At 44.5% G+C, this 19,601-nt stretch overlaps 2 protein-coding genes across 3 annotated transcripts; both read right to left on the bottom strand.

Annotated features, from left to right (window-relative positions):
• Positions 1-353: 353 nt before the first annotated feature.
• On the bottom strand, positions 354-9,565 carry LOC109745883 (ubiquitin-NEDD8-like protein RUB1). The gene is made up of 3 exons (XM_020305000.4): positions 9,342-9,565; positions 1,229-1,488; positions 354-669 (listed from the first exon to the last, which is right to left on the bottom strand). Exons 1-3 carry the CDS (start codon positions 9,408-9,410, stop codon positions 561-563), a joined length of 438 nt encoding a protein of 145 aa, XP_020160589.1. The 5' UTR covers positions 9,411-9,565; the 3' UTR covers positions 354-560.
• Positions 9,566-14,735: 5,170 nt separating this feature from the next.
• Positions 14,736-17,287, bottom strand: LOC109745855 (chorismate mutase 2, cytosolic). Of its 2 annotated transcripts, none has more exons than XM_020304971.4 (5): positions 16,989-17,287; positions 16,023-16,109; positions 15,758-15,901; positions 15,510-15,602; positions 14,736-15,129 (listed from the first exon to the last, which is right to left on the bottom strand). In XM_020304971.4, exons 1-5 carry the CDS (start codon positions 17,181-17,183, stop codon positions 14,878-14,880), a joined length of 771 nt encoding a protein of 256 aa, XP_020160560.1. In that variant the 5' UTR covers positions 17,184-17,287; the 3' UTR covers positions 14,736-14,877. The 2 variants fall into 2 exon arrangements, with proteins under 2 accessions (XP_020160560.1, XP_045085721.1); XM_045229786.2 differs by having other exon boundaries at positions 17,004-17,265.
• Positions 17,288-19,601: the final 2,314 nt, after the last annotated feature.

The following is a 19,601-nucleotide window of genomic DNA, read 5'->3' as shown; positions in this document are numbered from 1 at the left end:
TTACAAACTGATTGCACTCTAGAGAAAATGCACGTGAACTATTTTTATTTAGTATTAGGTATTAAAACTCGATTGAGCAGTCATGCTCAAATGAAAAATGTGTCAAATCTAGTGATCATAGTCCAGCATAGAATTAAACATGTTTAAACCAAGCGGGATGGTAAATAAGCAATACATGGATGCTGATACTCATATTACATAAGGAGCAAGGAGTCAGGACTATAATCCGCTTGATCAAATTTATTAACCGATTATGCATTTTCAGCTGTAGAAGAAGAAGAAAGCATGGAGTCAGCATCTTTGATGTAGTGATGTTTCTGGTTCAAAGTAGAGGCAGAGAAACCAGCGACAACTAATCAGATGAGAGCTCATAAACTTATTAGTTCAAGTATTTCTCATCCACTGTAGATAAATAGCTTCTTTAGTTACCTATGTACCGATAACTTGCCACTCCAATAATGTCAAGTGCATGATTTTAAGCCGAGTACAATGGTAGGACGAAAATAGCATACAGAGCTGCTCTCCATGTGAATATATTCCTAGTGGAAATGGAACTGTATCTAGTGACCACCCCTCAGAGCAAGCACAAGATGGAGCACTGAACCACCTTCGATGTTGTAATCTTTAGCAGTTTTATCGTCAGCAAGCTGCTTTCCAGCATAAATGAGCCTGCAAAAGCAGCAGTCAGAGTAAGGCTGATGTGCTAGTAAACATTACAGGATTTCAAAGTATAAACTCGAATTGAAACAGAGCAATCCTATGACTAGGATAGGACGCCCAACTGAACAACCTAATTAGTTTAACAAGAAACTTCCCTCAACCCATGTACAGATGTCTTCAACCATTAAAGTGGGCAGGCTAAAAAAGGTTACAGATAATCTAGTCCTGTATTGAAGATTATTAGTATCTGAGGAAGGACTGCTTACAAGTCAGGTTTAGTACTCATAGTCATTGGCCCATATGCATAGCAAGATCAAGTCACGGCAAACTGAAGTAATAGTCCATGTTACCAAGATTTTAGGGATAATAATAACTGCCATATTTTTCATCCTAGCAAGGAAAAAGTTGACACAGAGGCATGTTCACTCTTTTCATGGATTTAAGAGGGCAGCTGAAGTATGACACAAAGCAATTACTACTACTTATACTACTTAAGTCCAGAAGAAGCTACACATCAAGCAACCACCAATAACACATAAACACCAAGTTCAGGGCATAAGAAGCGTGCCTCTGCTGAACAGGGGGGATGCCCTCTTTTTCCTCGACGCGCTCCTTGATCCTATCAATTGTGTCGGTAGGCTCGATGTCAATCTCAATCTCCTTACCAGTGAGTGTCTTCACCTTGATCATAGTCCCACCCCTCAGCCTCAGGACCAAATGAAGTGTCGACTCTTTCTGAATGTTGTAATCAGCTAATGTCCGTCCATCTTCCAGCTGCTTTCCAGCAAAAATTAGCCTTTGCTGGTCTGGTGGGATGCCTTCCTTGTCCTGCATCAATGATATATCTACCAAAGTAAGCGATAGATATTCTCGGTACAAATGTGAACATGAATAGGCCAACGATTCCATCGAGTATTATTACGCAGTCCGCTCGCCGGATAGAGTTTTGGAAATTGCTACAGAGACCAGAACTACGAGGGGCGCAGGTCAAAGGGGCAAGACTAATGCTGTGGGTGGCAGCTGGCATTTTCAGAAATCAGAATTGCTGGATGATTACAGGAAACAGGAACTTTTGGAGTCATGGTAGACATTATGTGGTGGTTTTGGTCGCAAGTGACCGTTCTTCAGGCAGTGGCTGTAGCTGTAATTTGTTTTCTATTTTGTGATGTGTTGTCGGCTGTGCAACCTGTTATAGGATCCTGGTGGTTCTGCTGGTTAGATGTTTTTGCTGTAAGGAGGTCGTTTGTGGACCTGGGTTGTGACGCTGGGGCTTATGCTTCAGCAGACACCACGTGAATGCTTGTGTTATCAGTTTTCAGAAAATGAAAATTTGGGGGAAACCCCTTAATTCTCGAAAAAAAAAGTCCAACAATGTCTCTTAACTATAATCAGGGAAGAAACTGCTCATATAATAACATACACCCTCTGTCCACTAATGTAAGACGTTTTGGCAGTTTAATTTAGAGAAAAGTATGTTTTTCGTCCCTCAAGTTCCCAAAAAGTGCAGACTTCGTCCTTCAACTTTTTTGGGTCTACTTTTGGTCCCTCAAGTTCCAAAACCGGTCAAGTTTCGTCCGAATTCCGGTTTCGCTAGAAAATAGGACACGTGGCGTGGTATTCTCTCTCCCCTCACTTGCCACGTCCGACCCGCCGTTGGGTCAAACAGACCGCCCGCGCGACGCCGTCAGCTCACTCTCCCCCTTTCCCTTTCCTCTGTGACCTCTCTCCCAAACCCTAGGCTTGGCGGCGGCGGATCCCGATTTGGCGTGGTGGTCGGCATTGGCGTCGGAGCCAGGGACGGCGGCGCCGATCTGTATACACCGGCGACGACAAGAACTATCAGGACAGCGACCACCGGCAGACCTTCAGGTATGTTTTTTGCGTATATTGTTTAGGATTCGTAGGTGTTGGAAATATGCCCTAGAGGCAATAATAAATGGTTATTATTATATTTCTTTGTTCATGATAATAGTCTATTATTCATGCTATAATTGTATTGTCCGGAAATCGTAATACATGTGTGAATACATAGACCACAACGTGTCCCTAGTAAGCCTCTAGTTGACTAGCTCATTGATCAACAGATAGTCATGGTTTCCTGACTATGGACATTGGATGTCATTGATAACGGGATCACATCATTAGGAGAATGATGTGATGGACAAGACCCGATCCTAAGCATAGCATAAAAGATCGTGTAGTTTCGTTTGCTAGAGCTTTTCCAATGTCAAGTATCTTTTCCTTAGACCATGAGATCGTGCAACTCCCGGATACCGTAGGAGTGCTTTGGGTGTGCCAAACGTCACAACGTAACTGGGTGACTGTAAAGGTGCACTACGGGTATCTCCGAAAGTGTCTGTTGGGTTGGCACGGATCGAGACTGGGATTTGTCACTCCGTGTGACGGAGAGGTATCTCTGGGCCCACTCGGTAATGCATCATCATAATGAGCTCAATGTGACTAAGGCGTTAGTCACGAGATCATGCATTACGGTACGAGTAAAGAGACTTGCCAGTAACGAGATTGAACAAGGTATTGGGATACCGACGATCGAATCTCGGGCAAGTAACATACCGATTGACAAAGGGAATTGCATACGGGATTGATTGAATCCTCGACACCGTGGTTCATCCGATGAGATCATCGTGGAACATGTGGGAGCCAACATGGGTATCCAAATCCCGCTGTTGGTTATTGACCGGAGAGGCGTCTCGGTCATGTCTGCATGTCTCCCGAACCCGTAGGGTCTACACACTTAAGGTTCGGTGACGCTAGGGTTGTAGAGATATATGTATGCGGAAACCCGAAAGTTGTTCGGAGTCCCGGATGAGATCCCGGACGTCACGAGAGGTTCCGGAATGGTCCGGAGGTGAAGAATTATATATATAGGAAGTCCAGTTTCGGCCACCGGGAAAGTTTCGGGGGTTACCGGTATTGTACCGGGACCACCGGAAGGGTCCCGGGGGTCCACCGGGTGGGGCCACCTATCCCGGAGGGCCCCGTGGGCTGAAAGTGGAAGGGAACCAGCCCTTAGTGGGCTGGGGCGCCCCCCTTGGGCCTCCCCCCATGTGCCTAGGGTTGGGAACCCTAGGGGGGAGCTTCCCCCTTGCCTTGGGGGGCAAGGCACCCCTTCCCCCCTTGGCCGCCCCCCCCTTGGAGATCCCATCTCCCAGGGCCGGCGCACCCCCCAGGGGCCTATATAAAGGGGGGGAGGGAGGGCAGCAACCTACAGCCTTGGGCGCCTCCCTCCTCCCCTGCAACACCTCTCTCTCTCTCTCGCAGAAGCTCGGCGAAGCCCTGCCGGAGACCCGCTACATCCACCACCACGGCGTCGTGCTGTTGGATCTCCATCAACCTCTCCTCCCCCCTTGCTGGATCAAGAAGGAGGAGACGTCGCTGCACCGTACGTGTGTTGAACGCGGAGGTGCCGTCCGTTCGGCACTCGGTCATCGATGATTTGGATCACGGCGAGTACGACTCCGTCATCCACGTTCATTGGAACGCTTCCGCTCGCGATCTACAAGGGTATGTAGATGCACTCCCTTCCCCTCGTTGCTAGTAGACTCCATAGATGCATCTTGGTGAGCGTAGGAAAATTTTAAATTATGCTACGATTCCCAACAGTGGCATCATGAGCCAGGCCTATGCGTAGTTACTATGCACGAGTAGAACACAAAGCAGTTGTGGGCGTTGAGTTTGCCAATTCTTCTTGCCGCTACTAGTCGTTTCTTGTTTCGGCGGCATTGTAGGATGAAGCGGCCCGGACCGACCTTACACGTACGCTTACGTGAGACAGGTTCCACCGACTGACATGCACTAGTTGCATAAGGTGGCTAGCGGGTGTCTGTCTCTCCTACTTTAGTCGGAACGGATTCGATGAAAAGGGTCCTTATGAAGGGTAAATAGAAATTGGCAAATCACGTTGTGGTCATACGTAGGTAAGAAAACGTTCTTGCTAGAAACCTACAAACCACGTAAAAACTTGCAACAACAATTAGAGGACGTCTAACTTGTTTTTGCAGCAAGTGCTATGTGATGTGATATGGCCAGAAGATGTGATGAATGATATATGTGATGTATGAGATTGATCATATTCTTGTAATAGGAATCACGACTTGCATGTCGATGAGTATGACAACCGGCAGGAGCCATATGAGTTGTCTTTATTATTTTGCATGACCTGCGTGTCATTGAATAACGCCATGTAATTTACTTTACTTTGTTGCTAAACGCGTTAGCCATAGAAGTAGAAGTAATCGTTGGCGTGACGACTTCATGAAGACACAATGATGGAGATCATGATGATGGAGATCATGGTGTCATGCCGGTGACGAAGATGATCATGGTGCCCCGAAGATGGAGATCAAAGGAGCATAATGATACTGGCCATATCATGTCACTATTTGATTGCATGTGATGTTTATCATGTTTTTGCATCTTATTTGCTTAGAACGACGGTAGTAAGTAAGATGATCCCTTATAATAATTTCAAGAAAGTGTTCACCCTAACTGTGCACCGTTGCGAAGGTTCGTTGTTTCGAAGCACCACGTGATGATCGGGTGTGATAGATTCTAACGTTCGAATACAACGGGTGTTGACGAGCCTAGCATGTACAGACATGGCCTCGGAACACACGCAATACACTTAGGTTGACTTGACGAGCCTAGCATGTACAGACATGGCCTCGGAACACGGAGGACCGAAAGGTCGAGCATGAGTCGTATGGAAGATACGATCAACATGGAGATGTTCACCGATCTTGACTAGTCCGTCTCACGTGATGATCGGACACGGCCTAGTTGAATTCGGATCATGTTTCACTTAGATGACTAGAGGGATGTCTATCTGAGTGGGAGTTCATTATATAATTTGATTAGATGAACTTAATTATCATGAACTTAGTCTAAAATCTTTACACTATGTATTGTAGATCAAATGGCCAACGTTGTCCTCAATTTCAACGCGTTCCTAGAGAAAACCAAGCTGAAAGATGATGGCAGCAACTATACGGACTGGGTCCGGAACCTGAGGATCATCCTCATAGCAGCCAAGAAAGATTATGTCTTAGAAGCACCGCTAGATGAAGCACCAATCCCAGAGAACCAAGACGTTATGAACGCTTGGTAGCAGCGTGCTGATGATTACTCCCTCGTTCAGTGCGGCATGCTTTACAGCCTAGAACCGGGTCTCCAAAAGCATTTTTGAGAGACATGGAGCATATGAGATGTTCGAGGAGCTGAAATTAGTTTTTCAAGCTCATGCCCGGGTCGAGAGATATGATGTCTCCGACAAGTTCTTCAGCTGTAAAATGGAGGAGAACAGTTCTGTTAGTGAGCACATACTCAGAATGTCTGGGTTGCACAACCACTTGTCTCAGCTGGGAGTTAATCTCCCGGATGACGCGGTCATTGACAGAATCCTCCAGTCGCTTCCACCAAGCTACAAGAGCTTTGTGATGAACTACAATATGCAGGGGATGGAAAAGACCATTCCCGAGGTATATTCAATGCTGAAATCAGCGGAAGGGGAGATCAGAAAAGAACATCAAGTGTTGATGGTGAATAAAACCACTAAGTTCAAGAACGGCAAGGGTAAGAAGAACTTCAAGAAGGACGGCAAGGGAGTTGCCGCGCCCGGTAAACCAGTTACTGGGAAGAAGTCGAAGAATGAACCCAAGCCTGAAACTGAGTGCTTTTATTGCAAGGGAAGTGGTCACTGGAAGCGGAACTGCCCCAAATACTTAGCGGACAAGAAGAAGGCCGGCAACACCAAAGGTATATGTGATATACAAGTTATTGATGTGTACCTTACCAGTACTCGTAGTAGCTCCTGGGTATTTGATACCGGTGCGGTTGCTCATATTTGTAACTCAAAACAGGAATTACAGAATAAACGGAGACTGGCGAAGGACGAGGTGACGATGCGTGTCGGGAATGGTTCCAAGGTTGATGTGATCGCCGTCGGCACGCTACCTCTGCATCTACCCACGGGATTAGTTTTAAACCTCAATAATTGTTATTTAGTGCCAGCTTTGAGCATGAACATTGTATCTGGATCTCGTTTAATTCGAGATGGCTACTCATTTAAATCCGAGAATAATGGTTGTTCTATTTATTTGAGAGATATGTTTTATGGTCATGCCCCGCTGGTCAATGGTTTATTTTTGATGAATCTCGAACGTGATGTTACACATGTTCATAGTGTGAATACCAAAAGATGTAAAGTTGATAACGATAGTCCCACATACTTGTGGCACTGCCGCCTTGGTCACATTGGTGTCAAGCGCATGAAGAAACTCCATGCAGATGGACTTTTGGAGTCTCTTGATTACGAATCATTTGACACGTGCGAACCATGCCTCATGGGTAAGATGACCAAGACTCCGTTCTCCGGAACAATGGAGCGAGCAACCAACTTATTGGAAATCATACATACCGATGTGTGTGGTCCAATGAGTGTTGAGGCTCGCGGAGGATATCGTTATGTTCTCACTCTCACTGATGATTTAAGTAGATATGGGTATGTCTACCTAATGAAACACAAGTCTGAAACCTTTGAAAAGTTCAAGGAATTTTAGAGTGAAGTTGAGAATCAACGTGACAGAAAAATAAAATTCTTACGATCAGATCGTGGTGGAGAATATTTAAGTCACGAGTTTGGTGCACACTTAAGGAAATGTGGAATAGTTTCACAACTCACGCCGCCTGGAACACCTCAGAGAAATGGTGTGTCCGAACGTCGTAATCGCACTCTATTGGATATGGTGCGATCTATGATGTCTCTTACCGATTTACCGCTCTCATTTTGGGGCTATGCTTTAGAGACTGCCGCATTCACTTTAAATAGGGCTCCGTCGAAATCCGTTGAGACGACACTGTATGAATTATGGTTTGGTCAGAAACCTAAGCTGTCGTTTCTAAAAATTTGGGGATGCGATGCTTATGTCAAGAAACTTCAACCTGAAAAGCTCGAACCCAAATCGGAAAAATGCGTCTTCATAGGATACCCTAAGGATACTATTGGGTACACCTTCTACCTCAGATCCGAAGGCAAGATCTTCGTTGCCAAGAACATGTCCTTTCTAGAGAAGGAGTTTCTCTCGAAAGAATTGAGTGGGAGGAAAGTGGAACTTGATGAGGTGATAGTCACCCCTTCCGAACCGGAAAGTAGCGCAGCGCGGGAAAATGTTCCTGTGGTGCCTACACCGACTGGGGAGGAAGTTAATGATGATGATCATGAAGCTTCGGATCAAGTTACTACTGAACTTCGTAGGTCCACAAGGACACGTTCCGCACCAGAGTGGTACGGCAACCCTGTCCTGGAAATCATGTTGTTAGACAACGGTGAACCTTCGAACTATGAAGAAGCGATGGCGGGCCCGGATTCCGACAAATGGCTAGAAGCCATGAAATCCGAGATAGAATCCATGTATGAAAACAAAGTATGGACTTTGACTGACTTGCCCGATGAGCGGCGAGCCATAGAAAACAAATGGATCTTTAAGAAGAAGACGGACGCAGATGGTAATGTGACCATCTACAAAGCTCGACTTGTCGCTAAGGGTTATCGACAAGTTCAAGGGGTTGACTACGATGAGACTTTCTCACCCGTAGCGAAGCTGAAGTCCCGCATGCAACAAATGAACCTTCTGCCTGTGTTCACACCTTCATAAGCAACCTTTCTCACCGGCAAAAATCCACAAAAACAACTAAAATTGCTCTCGGTTTCAATGCCGCAAAACTCTGGATCTTCAATTGCGAGTGGCACTTTGCCAGATATCAGTTCCTCAGGCATATAGACCTATTCAACGACAAACAACACCCAACAGCACCTCCCCTTAGTCCCTCAATCACCAGGGAAGAACCCTAAATCCCCAAATCCCTAACCCTAGATCACAAATTGGCACTTACCTGTGTAGGAGCACAACTGCTTCTGTCCGCACTCATCCACCCAAGGATCTCCTCGCGAGTTCGCATGGCGCCGGCGGGGAAGGGGAACAAGGCGCTGGCGGCGAGCAAGGCGACGATGCCGGGCAAGGCGACGGCGAGGTCGGGACGGAGAGAGAGAAGAGGAAAAGAAGAGCGCGAGGGGGAGAGTGAGCTGACGGCGTCGCTCGGGCCGTCTGTTTGACCCAACGGCGGGTCGGACGTGGCAAGTGAGGGGAAAGAGAATACCACGCCACGTGTCCTGTTTTCTAGCGAAACCGGAATTCGGACGAAACTTGACCGGTTTTGGAACTTGAGGGACCAAAAGTAGACCCAAAAAAATTAAAGGACGAAGTCTGCACTTTTTGGGAACTTGAGGGACGAAAAAACATACTTTTCTCTTTAATTTATAAACTGCCAAAACGCTTTACATTAACGAACAGAGGTACCTTATTAGTGTTGATGCCCTTGCTCCTCCAGACTGACGACGAGCCACGCAGAACTAAAACGGACCTAGACTGACATTCAACGGGATCCATCTCATGATGATGCAATAAGCAGGGAACTAATTAAACCTAAGATGGAAAGCTCCTGAAGTGCAATTCCCGCAGGATCACGCTAGTAACTACTGTATGAGGAAACTGCAAATAGATGGGCAATAGGCGCGGAACTCGGTAGGGGACTGAAACGGATACAGGGCCATCGTCTCGTCTCGCGCGAGCACGCGAGGCCGGGGCGAGATGGGGAGGACCGACCTGGATCTTGGCCTTGACATTGTCGACGGTGTCGCTGCTCTCCACCTCGAGAGTGATCGTCTTCCCCATCAGCGTCTTCACGAAGATCTACATCTCCTCCCCAGTCCCCTCTACCTCCGCCTCCGAGGTTTTTCGGCTCCTCCCTCCCTCGCGGCGGCCGGAGTGTGAGACAAAAGCGGAGAAGGAAGGGATAGGGAAGGGCCCAAGTTTTTTTTTTAGGATCACCAAGCTTTATTAATCGAATACCATAGATTGTGGGATACAAGTAAGATCATGGGGTTGGCCAAACCAAACGTGGCGCCCCCGACCTAAAGACAACGAGTGCTTGGCTAGCTTATGAGCTTCTATGTTTGCCCTACGACTTTCGAAAGAAAAAATACATCGAAACAAACTTGAATATGAATTAATCTCACTAATAATAGCTCCGTTCGCACCTCTGGATCTGTTGTTTATCTCCTGGACGACTTGCTTGGCATCTGATGCTACGATCATATTTTGTAGTTGAAGGTCTTGTGCCAATGCCAAAGCCTCTCTGCAAGCTATGATCTCCAGAATGGAGGGATCATCAACTCCCTGTACAACCAATGCCGAACTTCTCAGGAAATTGCCTAGGCTGTCTCTACAAATAGCCGCTGCAGATCCCCCTCTTCCTTTCAGAACTGCCGCATCAACATGAATTTTCGCGAAACCAGCAGGTGGTGCTTTGGGTCGGAGGGGGTGGGAGGCCCTTGGTCCGCCCAGGTGCGCGTGCATAGGTTGGTTCTCCCTGATCAACTTCAGCTCGGTGATGAAGCTATTAATGAAGGCATGTATGGACTGAGGACTCTGGAAAATTCCTTCGTGTATAGCTTTGCGACGAGCAGACCAAAGCGCCCAAAGTGTTACTGACAGTTGCACGAACTGGTCATGGGACAACACATTCATCAGATTAAAAAGCTACGTCTTTGCACTAGGCTCAGTGTTGGTTGACATTTTATGTAGAAGCTCCTCATCAGCAATAGCCCATGTGCACCTCAACATGGTGCAGTCCAAAAGTGAGTGTCTCCATGAATCCGTCATTCCGCAGAGGCCACACGACGATGTGGTTGACATGTGTCTATGGGCCCTCACATCTTTTGTCGGCAGTGAGTGCTTAGACAAGCGCCATAGGAACATTCTCACCTTCCCCGGTACAGCTGTTTTCCACAGAAACTTCCACAATTTCTGCTCGGCAGTAGAGCTCGAAGGACCTGCCTCCTCATTCAGCCATGCTTCACGCCTTAGCTTGGTTGCAACCAACATGTTGTATGCTGTTTTAACTGAAAAATTTCCATGACGCTCGAAGTGCCAACTCCAGAAATCTGCCATGTTACGTGTACAAAGGGGAATAGATAATATGATCTCAGCGTCCATGGGCATAAAAACCTGTTGAACGAGCTGCCGATTCCACGTTGCCGTAGTAGCATCTATGAGGTCAGCCACCATCTCCGGAGGGTCTGCGACACGGCACCCATACGGTCTCAGCATTTCATCTCGGGGAATCCAATTATCTTCCCATATACGTGTAGTCTGACCATTACCAACGCGCTTAATTATTCCCTGTTTCAAAATATCACGGCCCTCCATAATAGCTCTTCATATTTGACTCGGGTGTCTTCCTAGGTTTGCCTCCAATATGTTGCTGTTGGGGTAATAGACACTTTTTAGGAGTCTGGCACTTAACGAGTCCATGAGGAGTAGCAGCCCACGTAGAGATTGTTCGGCGGTTTTTTGGAGACTAAAAGAGCAACTAAAAAACAATTGTCAAGGGTTTGGAGACTAGGAGAGCAACCACCAAGCCGGTACCCCAAAAAGAAAGCGAGCTGGTTCGCTCCCTTCCGGTGTCGAGTGGAGCGCGCGCGAGGACTTGTCGTGTTGTGCACTTAGCCACCGCCATGTACACGCTCTAGAAACACATGTGGGAACGTTTATTTTCTAAACGTGTTTTGAATTTTTTATTTTTTTATTTTACTTGGTTTTTTCTAGGTTTCTCGAACAAAAGTATTTTTTCCCTCTAGTGAAGTACATAATGTGAAAAAATACAGTTGTCCTTCCGTGTGAAACACAGCTGTGCTTCTCAAAAAGTGGAAGGCATGATTGTGCTTTCGGTCTTCGTTTTTTTGGGTTTGTGATTTTTTTGTTTTAGGTTTAATTTTTTGGGGTTTTGATTTTTATTTCTGGTTCTCAGGTTTTTTTGGGGAAAAAAGTTTGTCAAATCTATTAACATGAATCTAGTTTCAAAGATTCAACGTGAGAAACACAACATGAAAACGGTTCATGATTTGGATGCACGATTCAAGAGATAAAACATTAAAAACGAATCTATGAAAAAAAGAACAAAACTCACAGGTTGCGACAAGTATCACATACTCGGTGTGCCCCTTGTCACTAGGCGATGAGGTGTGGAGTGACCTTTACAAGGGTTACAATCTAACTAGTGATTTCTGGAGACTAGACCACCCGATGAGTGAGGGAGAAAGGGAGTGTGCTATGCATCGCGCACGCGGCCCCAAACCTGGCGTCACTCGCTACATAAGCCTGGCATAGCGGGCCACGACAGCCACACGCAACCGCATAGATGACCTTTTTCTGACTTCTTAACAACATTTGTTTTCCAATTTTGGTCGATTTTTCTAAAATGTTAGGAAATGTTCATAAATTCAATAAAAATGTTTGTGAATTTAACAAAAAAATATTCATAAATTCTTAAAAATATAAAAAATCATGAATTCAAAAATGTTTGTGGATTTGAAAAAAATATATGTGAATCCAGAAAGTGTTCACGAATTCCAAAAATGTTCACGAATTCGACAAAACGTTTGCAAATTCGAAAAATGTTCATGTACTCATAAAATGTTCATGAATTCGGAAAATGTTGAAAATTTAAAAAAAATTGACAATTTGTAAAAATGTTCATGGATTGAAATTTTTTCACAATTTTTGAAAAAAAATCATGTATATAAATTTTGTGAGAATTTTCAATGTTTTGAAATCTGAATTTTTTAAAAGCGCAAGAATTTTTAAAATTATGAACAAAATTTGGAAAACATGGACAAAATTTGAAATCTCAAACATTTTTTGAACAAACAAACATTTTTTAATTTTCCTGAAAATTGTTTTTTTGTAAAACAAAATGAAGAAAAGGAAAAAAGAAAAAAAATGTGAACAAAATTTGAAATCTCAAATATTTTTGGAAGGTCCCTAAAACTGGTCGTATCGTTCGCTTCGTGCATTAACGGGCTGGCTTAGAGAGTGGTTGGCATGATATACATTGCATATAGCGATACATACAAGGAGAAAGTCCTTCCCTTCATGGAAAAAAAATCTTAAAAAGAAACGGCGACAACTTGTGGAGTGTGGACTTTCCCAACGTTTACATACATGTCTGGCCCCACTGTGACGACCCGTGACTCTCCTACTTTTTCAAACACGGTATATAAACATAGACTCTCACATGCTCGCATTGTTGCACATAAACTCATCCCTATAAACACACGTACACACACCTTACTTCTATGAGCATCTTCGAGAGGTAACATTGCCAACTCTCTCTTCCCAGATCAAAAACCCAGAGCAATTGTGGAGAATGTTGTAGATTTTGCATGATTTTCTTGTTGGTAATTATGTTCATATGTTAATTTACCTCAACTTACACGTTATGCTGTGGACTACTGCAGATTGTGAATGAATTTGGTTCCTTTGATCAGTATTGTTGGAGTAAGCCAGTAGTAAGCAAACTTCGATATGGAAACCAAGTTACCATCAAGAGTGCCGAGGCAGACAAGATTAGCAAAAGACTTGGTCCGGCGAGGGTTCCAGGGTGTGGGCCCTACGGTCATATATTCATTCATGCAGGCAGCTGGACTTGCAAATGATCGCCTTCTTGGGCGCTTTCTGTTTTGATGAGTGCAATGCGTCTGCAACTGTTTGCGCCAGTGAAACTGAAATGCTAAAGCCGAAGCATGATATGACAGCAAAGAGATCACCAATGTTGCTGCACTATCAAGGGCGACGGTTAAGGTGATTGTTTCATAGAACTTACGATGAAAAGCATTAGCCGTACCATAGTTACCTGCATTTTCTGTAGGGTTTGTGTTAGAATTTCCTTGGGCAAGAGAGTGTAGGATCAGAATGGGTTTGTGTATAAAAGTTGTTTGTGCAGTAACTGTAAGGGCATGTATATTAGTTTAGACGGCTACTGTCTATACCAACCATCCACGTCATCTACAGACATTAGTAAAAACGCCCTCTACAATGGACTGTCTATTTGCTGTCTATAGCCCTCTAAAATTACGACATTAGAGTGAAGTTTATTCCAATTATCCGCCTCCATCAGCCACCGCTCCAGAAGGTGAAGAGACTGACGACGGCATCGGCGCGGTGATACATCCCAGGATGAAGGTGTGCACTGGGGAATCGCAGCTCTCAAAGCCGGACCGCCGCCGTCGCTGAAGATCGAGGAGCACGTACACACATGTACGTGAATCTAATCAGTTCCTCCCTGGAGTGCATAGACGTTTAGCGTGATGCCTAGCTATTTGTGCTGTAATGTAACTTGGCATGTACATATCCACTGAAATTTGTGCAACATGAACTAAATGTCCTGTCCAAGCCAAAGAACTTACCCTGAAATTTCCTGGAAGTTCCAACCAACGTTGACTATAACAACAGTCGCAACCGACTATTAAGACTAAGCTCCGCTCTCTCGCAACCTCTACTCTAATCAAAAGACTGAAGGCCCCTACAAGGAAGATGAAAAAGGCATAACCTGCACCCATGACGGTTATCACTTCCAGACTATACAAAACTAAGTTATTGTGACAATGGTATTCTTACATCCTTATAACAACATCCAGAAATGACACTAAGTAGCACAAAACCAGCACACCGTCATTAAAAAAACAGCACACCGTATTTGGTTTGAAGCATTTGATTAACTAACCAGATTTTGCAAGGCTCGGTTTATACTAGCTCTGTGGTTCATTTTCTTACCAAAGCACGGCCAATTGAATGGAAAATAATTTGATGACGGAAGTTTGGTAGTGATCATTCAAAAAGGAAAAGAGAAACAACATTATCAAGAGACATTTTGTACCCAATGCTTTGCTGGGAATTCATCAGGCCCTCGACAAGTCAAGATCAACCATCCAGACTTCGCACGAACACAGAACACGTCCAAAACCATCAAAGGAGGTTACTGAGGTGATAGATCGCTATAGAGTTGGTTTCGGTCCGTTCCAAGTCGGTTCGAAAACCATTGCCCCGGTCAGGTGCTAGTTATGCCCAAGGTATGATCCCAGATGCTTGAATTTCACACGGATTCAGAATGCTTGTGGAATCACCAATTAGAGGTTCTTAACATTGCAGTTATATCACTTCTCATAGTTGTTTCATATGGATCTGAACACATTTTATGGATTTCTCAATGCCACATTCAATAAAGCCTCTCGAATTTGTTTTATACATCTGGAAAGCTCAAAAGCACGCAACATATTTATATCCGAAATTATTTGGCAAATCAGTCAAGATGCCGAAGAAGATATTCGACTTCAACATCCTTCGTTAAAGGCATTACCCACAGATCATATAGCTTAGAAAGCACTTTTGGATCAACTTTACAGTGACTGTCACAGGCATCACCATCTTGCTTGCCTACACTGTCCTCCAGAGTGACATTCTGTCCAAATATCCTTGCCTTCTTCTCTACTCTCTTCTTGACCTTTTCTTCAACTGCCGTGAATGTTAGTAAGTTCATTAGAGCATTGGTGTCCTGCATTGAGCAGCAAGACAAATGAACTTTAAGGCTTGATTCAGACTGGCAGTTCCTATCAGGCTATCACAAATGCTAATGCATGCTTGAGCTTAACATGGAAAGCACTTCAACGAAATAGGAATAAAGGCTTGTATGCAACGGTGCATCATACACAACACACTTGGTGGTTATTGTTCAAATTTGAAATGTCAAGGTGCATGAATATATAAATAAGCCAACAAATTTTATGAAAAATGCAATAAAAATCTAGTAAGTCTATATAAGAGGTGGAAGATAAGTTGGGGAAGCAGAGTATAAGATGTTAACCAAATTAACCATGATATAAGACGTGAAAGATAATTTGAGGAAGTAAAGTATAAGGCGCCAACTAAATTAACCTTCGCACGTATTGGTGGGCTATAATCTTGAGGCGCGTCTTTGAATTTCACCTCAGCAACATATTTGCCACAATGAATTCTTCTTGAGAGAGCCTACAAGCAAATAATCAACGCATTTCACTGATCACAAAGTAATTATCAGTAAACTAAAATGTTGTTTTGCAAATATATCTATAAACTAAAAACAAAAATTCTGATAGTAGCAATTATATGTAACATTTAAAAGAAATGTTGTGTACAGCATATACCTGCAGACATGCAAAATCTAATGCAACTGTTTCTGCATAGTTGCCATCATCGCCATCCGCTGTGAATAATGGTAGCAATTCATTGAAATACATCTTCCATATTGCATCATTCACACAGACCGATGAAGCAAAAGGGTGCAAAACCTACGAAGAAAACAAATAATAACTCAGAATCCCAGTGATAGTTAGTCATCACTCGTCAGTTCCTGATATTATATATATTTTTTGAAGTGCTGATATTATAATATTAAAGCCCAGTATTCACCTTTGGGTGACCTTTGGTAGGAAAGACAGGTGGTGGAAGATCTTGAGAGAAGAATGGAACATCTTCTGGCTTTTGATAGTGTCCAGCCTATGATATCTTACAGATGTAATTAGATCACGCATACAGATGCTCAACAATGACAATTAGTAGTATATCACATAATAAGTCAACTATATGATCAGTTGAAGTTTGAATGTTTCATAGGATGTCGTGGATAGGATACGAACATAAGCTATGAAGTCCTAAAATATTTCCCTATCTTCATTTTTCAACTAGTAATTATTTCCCTGAATAATAAAGCATCAACAAAGCATTTATCAATCAAATTGGCTATCTGCTCATTCGAACTGGTCAGATTTCAGGTTCTTTGTTTGCCCTTTGGAATAGGAGGTAATCTTGACAATGAGCTAACCCTACATAAGCAAGATTTGATCCTCGGAGTATGACACAAGCAGATGATACCAAACCCAAGGGGGCAGGTGCCACGAACACGACCTGCACACCCAAAGGATCAAGTCAAGTCTGGCCACTAAGATCTGTGTGACTGTTTCAAAGAGTACACTGCCATCACACTGATGATGACAAAGATGACTAATGAAAGAAAAGGCCGCTAATTCCATCATATATTACCCATGTGTGGCTGTGTATTGAAATTGAAGTGCTAGTGTGCTGCCTGTATAGGTGAACGTATCGCAAGACCAAATTAGCTATGAAGAGTTTCCCCTGGAAATGCCAGAACTCCACATGCCTACGCAAGCTCATCATGGCTGCACTACAATATGGTCAAAAGACTCAAAACCTGAACAGTCGCCGATGGAGCAGAGTAGCCAGATCAAAACCTGAACCTGCAACAGTAACAGAATAGCCAAATCTAAACTGATCCGAGCGACTTCCGGCCACCGTCGTCCCAACAACTGTGTCAATCTCCGGAACCTCGGTGGGAAGTCAAAAAGAAACTAGGCTTGCCTTGGCGTGCAGGACCTGGGCTTCCCGGACGAAGAACTCGGCGAGGGAGCCGCCGGCGGCAGCGGCCGAGTAGGCCGGCGTGTTGCGCGGGCGTTTGGCCCGCTCGATGAGCGCGAAGACGATGGAGTCCTCCTCGCGGATCAGCTGGTCGCGCACCGCGGCCAGGCTCAGCTGCTCGCCGCCCCCCGCGTCCATTGCTCTGCGCCTCGTCGGGTGTGGGGAAAGTGGAAGGCGCGCGTAGGAAGCTCGTCGCGTCGTGGTCAAGTGGCTTTCAAGATGTCGTGCGAATTGCCGACGCTTATTTGACCCTAAAACAACGGAAATGATAAATCCTAAACATTCCATGACAACTCTGAATATTTATTTTTTTCAAATACGCACGAGTGTACGTATGAGGTAAAAAGCCCCTCCACGTTGGTAATTACATATTACGTAACCCCAACTCCACCCACAAAAAGACTAAGACTAACTCCTCCCGCTCGCCCACCTTTCTACCGCCAAAAAGATTAGCTCAACGTCCCCTTTGAAAAGGTTCGCTCTTTTTCAGGTTCTACCCTCAAGAATTATCCTACGTAGTACATGCGAGCTCGAAGGTGTGGCACCATCAAAGACTATGGCATGTCGGTGCTTCCATAGCTCCCATATGCCAAGGATCAACAAGGCTCCGATGTCCTTTGCCCCATCGTCATATCCACTTTTATGATGCACCATTCCTGCAGCATTGTATTCGCGTTCGGTATCCATTCCGGTCAATTCATTGCTAGGCAAACTCCCGTCCAGACTTGTCTCGCGAATACACATCCAATAAGCAAATGATTGATGGTCTCTTCCTCTTGGTCACAAAACGGGCATGCTTCTTGGTGTTGCCGTCCACGGCGTGCTAGCCTATCCGATGTCCAACATCTGTTCTGCAGAGCCGTCAACGCGAAGAAACGACAACGCAACGGTGATATGGGGACCCCGACTCATAAGTCGAGATCACCGAATGCACGTGTACAGTGATCCCAGAGATCAATGCTCACTGAACACACAGAAACTGAATAACAAGAGTCTTACATCCATACATACCATCTTACATAAACTACGACCATTATGGTCAAGTCTTACATAGATAAAGCCTCAAGGGCTGAACATCAGATAAAACACAAGCAGCGGAAATCTTCGTCGATAAGTAGAACCCATGCCACCTGCCTTAACCCTACAGACATTCTGACTGGGAAAGCGTCCTAGTTCACATGTTCATCACCGAAGCATTCTTCCTCATATTCCCGCTCTTCCATGCCTGGCCAAGTAAATAGCCAGGGACAAGCCAATGAGTACGTTTGAATGTACTCACAAGCAACCCATGAATGGTAACAGAATGACATATGCATGATAATATCACTATGGTGGCATGTTGGTAGTAAGATAGTTTCTCTCATACAAGTATGTTCAATACTTGTGGTGTTAATAATTCATCTATGATCATGAATCAAGGGATTTCAGATATCAACATTGAGAATGAGTTTCACACAACTCAATCTCCAACTTATCGTGATTCTCATCAACAAATCCAATTTGTGTTGTTTTTCAGAAACATATGGACATAGTCTAAGCGGCACCACCCAACTGTCCTTGATCGTGGACATGGCTATTCGAATAGTTTGACACTCTGCAGAGGTTGCACACTTTACCCACAAGATCCGGGAAGCTTTCGTGTCATCCACGATCCCGCGGTACCTCAAGTACTCAGGGGAAGCACCCGATCACTACCTTTCCCTTGCCGTGACTAACAGGGAGTCCACTCGATTGGTAGCAGCCCCTCGTGCCAAACATTGTCACATAATAATAATTTTTTGTGTGGGGCCATGCTCCCATATTCATCACATATCACAAGCACGGGGTACCAACGGTGTGTCCGGTGCCCTGTAAAAACAGCCATGACCGCCCTACCTGGCATGACCCCGTCCCAAGAGTGACCACGCCACTCCCGTCACTAGTAATGCGGGCATCCATGTTAGCACGAACTAGGTAATCAACAATGCCCTTTCCCATATAAGGGTAGAGTGGTTGCGCATGTAGGGTTGGGACGGTCAACAAATCTTAAATCTAATCCGTCTCTGTAAACAACACATATTCACTTGCTTCGGTGCACCACTTCTTCATCAAGGGGTGACCTAGTTCAACATTACCCATGGGCATTAGGGGCACCCGATGAGGTTTTCAAAGGATTGTAACCAAGAGATGATCATGGCATAGATGCAACCATCATGCGTCAATATCAAGTATTTTTCATCGCATCTCTAGCACAAGGTAGAGCTACGAACATGCAAGTACCAATGGGCATGCATCAATGCAACAATTATATCATATTCAAACAACGTCATCATGCATACGGAAAATTTATCAATGAACAAGAGGGGTGAATCATGGTCAAAGGGCTGCTTGCCTTGGTTGGCTTGGTCTTCGAAGTCTTCAAGCCCTTCTCCTTCTTCTTCTCCAACTATTTCGTCAAACACGGGATCTATTCGTCGCAAAGGAACAACGAGATATAAGGCAATAGTAAAAGCAGAACAATAAAAGTGCTCACAAAAATGTCAACTTATTTTTTTTAAATAATAGGATGAAAACTAA

This window comes from Aegilops tauschii, chromosome 6, assembly GCF_002575655.3.
Source record: "Aegilops tauschii subsp. strangulata cultivar AL8/78 chromosome 6, Aet v6.0, whole genome shotgun sequence".
Lineage (NCBI taxonomy): Eukaryota > Viridiplantae > Streptophyta > Magnoliopsida > Poales > Poaceae > Aegilops > Aegilops tauschii.
The sequence above is the reverse complement of the archived record's forward strand: the minus strand, read 5'-3'. Positions and strand labels throughout refer to the sequence as shown.

Bases quoted from the DNA above. Each gene is read 5' to 3' on its own strand.
- LOC109745883 (XM_020305000.4), bottom strand. From the start codon at position 9,410: ATGGGGAAGACGATCACTCTCGAGGTGGAGAGCAGCGACACCGTCGAC. The intron at 1,489-9,341 runs GTCGGTCCTCCC...TCATTGATGCAG, and splicing joins ATGTCAAGGCCAAGATCCAG to GACAAGGAAGGCATCCCACC. The intron at 670-1,228 runs GCACGCTTCTTA...CTGCTTTTGCAG, and splicing joins ATCCCCCCTGTTCAGCAGAG to GCTCATTTATGCTGGAAAGC.
- LOC109745855 (XM_020304971.4), bottom strand. From the start codon at position 17,183: ATGGACGCGGGGGGCGGCGAGCAGCTGAGCCTGGCCGCGGTGCGCGAC. The intron at 15,603-15,757 runs GTATATGCTGTA...ATTTGCTTGTAG, and splicing joins TAGATTTTGCATGTCTGCAG to GCTCTCTCAAGAAGAATTCA. The intron at 15,130-15,509 runs GTTAATTTAGTT...TGCTCAATGCAG, and splicing joins GCCCACCAATACGTGCGAAG to GACACCAATGCTCTAATGAA.